The sequence below is a fragment of the Microcaecilia unicolor genome, chromosome 4, assembly GCF_901765095.1.
Source record: "Microcaecilia unicolor chromosome 4, aMicUni1.1, whole genome shotgun sequence".
Taxonomy (NCBI): Eukaryota; Metazoa; Chordata; class Amphibia; order Gymnophiona; family Siphonopidae; genus Microcaecilia; species Microcaecilia unicolor.
In genome coordinates, this window is record NC_044034.1 from 5,258,777 (window position 1) to 5,260,875 (window position 2,099).

Consider the following 2,099-nt stretch of genomic DNA (forward strand, 5'->3'; position numbering starts at 1 on the left):
TCTTTCAAAAAGTTGGGTAATATATTTTAATAAATAAATAAGATGAGCTTATTGGACCCAATAATAGAGGTCAGGAGAGCACCAAAATTCTCTGTGGGGAAGCTCAAAAGATTTCTTATCGACAGAAAAAGGCCTAACTTAAGGTTATTAAATGGAGAACTTAACAGAAATCCTCAATCCTCTAAGTCATTAATTCATGAGATTTAACTCACTTTTAAATATGTAAATACTAAACGAACCCTTAACGGATGGATACCAACAGTAATTACTAATATTGTTTCCTATTTCAAGGACTGGAAGCTTTGCTGAGCCGGAGCTGAGATCTCACTTTGCAGAATGTTAACCACCAACTCTACCATCATACAACCTCCCTTCTTTCTGCTGATTGGAATCCCCGGACTGGAAGCTGTTCAGACCTCCATTTCTTTCCCTCTTTCTGTTATGTATCTCATCGCCCTTCTTGGAAACGGCACTGTGATCTATATTATAATCAGAGAGCACAGCCTCCATGAGCCCATGTACATCTTCCTCTCCATGTTGGCGGCCACCGACCTCTTTCTGTGCTCCTCTACAGTTCCAAGGGCGCTGGCTTTGTTCTGGTTCCACGTCAGGGAGATCTCCTTTAGCGGTTGCTTAGCCCAGGTGTTCCTGATTCACTTCAGTTTTGTTCTAGAGTCGGCCATTTTGTTGGCCATGGCATTTGACCGTTATTTTGCTATTTGCAACCCTTTGAAGTATGGAAGCATCCTAACCAATTCAGTCATCAGAAATATCGGGGTGCTAGGGACACTTAGAAGCTTCTGTGTTGTGATGCCTTATGTCTATCTGTTGAAAAGATTATCATACTGTGGGGCCAATGTCATTCCTCACACGTTCTGCAAGCACATGGGTGTGGCACGAGTAGCCTGCACAGACATAACAGTCAATATCATATACGGCCTGACTGTGGCGCTCTTTACAACAGGGCTTGATTTTATCTTCATTGTCATCTCCTATATCCTGATTCTCCGAGCTGTCTTTCGCCTCCCTCCTGACGCTCGTCTCAAAGCATTTAGCACTTGCGCTTCTCACGTGTGTGTCATATTTCTGTTTTACATCCCTGCATTCTTTTCCTGCATTGCCCACAGGTTTGGTCAGGAGCTCCCAGTCCAAATCCCTGTTCTGTTGGCCAACCTCTACGTTGTCTTCCCACCCATGTTAAATCCAATCATATACGGTGTGAAAACAAAAGAGATCCGCCAGAGAGTGGCTCGGGTGTTCTCTAACAAAAATTGATTTGTGATCGCCGAGGGGTCCTTTGACTAAGCCACGGTAAAAAGTGGCCAGCGATAGTGTAAGCACGTGTATTGGGAGGGCACCGGGCCAGTTTTTACCGCGTCTGCAAAAAGGGCTTTTTTTTTTAGTGGGATGGGAAAAGGGCATGTGGTAAAACTGAAATCGGCATACATCCAAAACTGGCCTGAGCCCTTAATGCCACCCATTGATCTAGCAGTAAGGGCTCATGCGCTACGTGCACGGTGACCGGTTGGCATGCGCCAACTGCCAATTACTGCCAGAAATGACGTGCGTGGGAGGAAATAAATAAATCATCCAGGCGGTATGGGCGCACGCTAAATCTAAAATTACCACCGGGGGAGGGGGGGTGGTAGTTTGGCGGTAGTCTCGTTTAGGCATACGCTGCATGTGCGTAGTGTGTAAAAGGGTGTCTTAATGTGCCTTACAAACTGACCACAAAGAAGTATGAGAAGATGTCCTTCAAAGAGAGAAATAAGCTACATCAAAAGGGAGGAAATGGGACCTTTCTGAGGTTTTTGCAACTACATTCAAAGGGGTTTACATATATTCAGGTACTTATTTTGTACCAGGGGCAATGGAGGGTTAAGTGACTTGGCCAGAATCACAAGGAGCTGCAGTGGGAATCGAACTCAGTTCCCCAGGATCAACGTTCACTGCACTAACCATTAGGCTACTCCTCCACTAGCAACAGTCCATGTAGAATGTCCTCAAATAGGGAAAGGGAAATGGGACTTGATATACTACCTTTCTGCATTTGGTTTACGTATCCTCCACTCTGAAAGCTATTGCCAGGTGATCTTACT

At 44.9% G+C, this 2,099-nt stretch overlaps 1 protein-coding gene across 1 annotated transcript; it reads left to right on the forward strand.

Moving 5' to 3' along the window:
• Positions 1–336: 336 nt before the first annotated feature.
• LOC115467809 (olfactory receptor 52Z1-like) lies at positions 337–1,275 on the forward strand. The gene has a single exon (XM_030199295.1). The coding sequence runs from the start codon at positions 337–339 to the stop codon at positions 1,273–1,275; it is 939 nt and encodes a 312-aa protein (XP_030055155.1).
• Positions 1,276–2,099: the final 824 nt, after the last annotated feature.

What these genes read in the sequence shown, in the direction of transcription:
- LOC115467809 (XM_030199295.1), top strand. Translation starts at nt 337, where the DNA reads ATGTTAACCACCAACTCTACCATCATACAACCTCCCTTCTTTCTGCTG.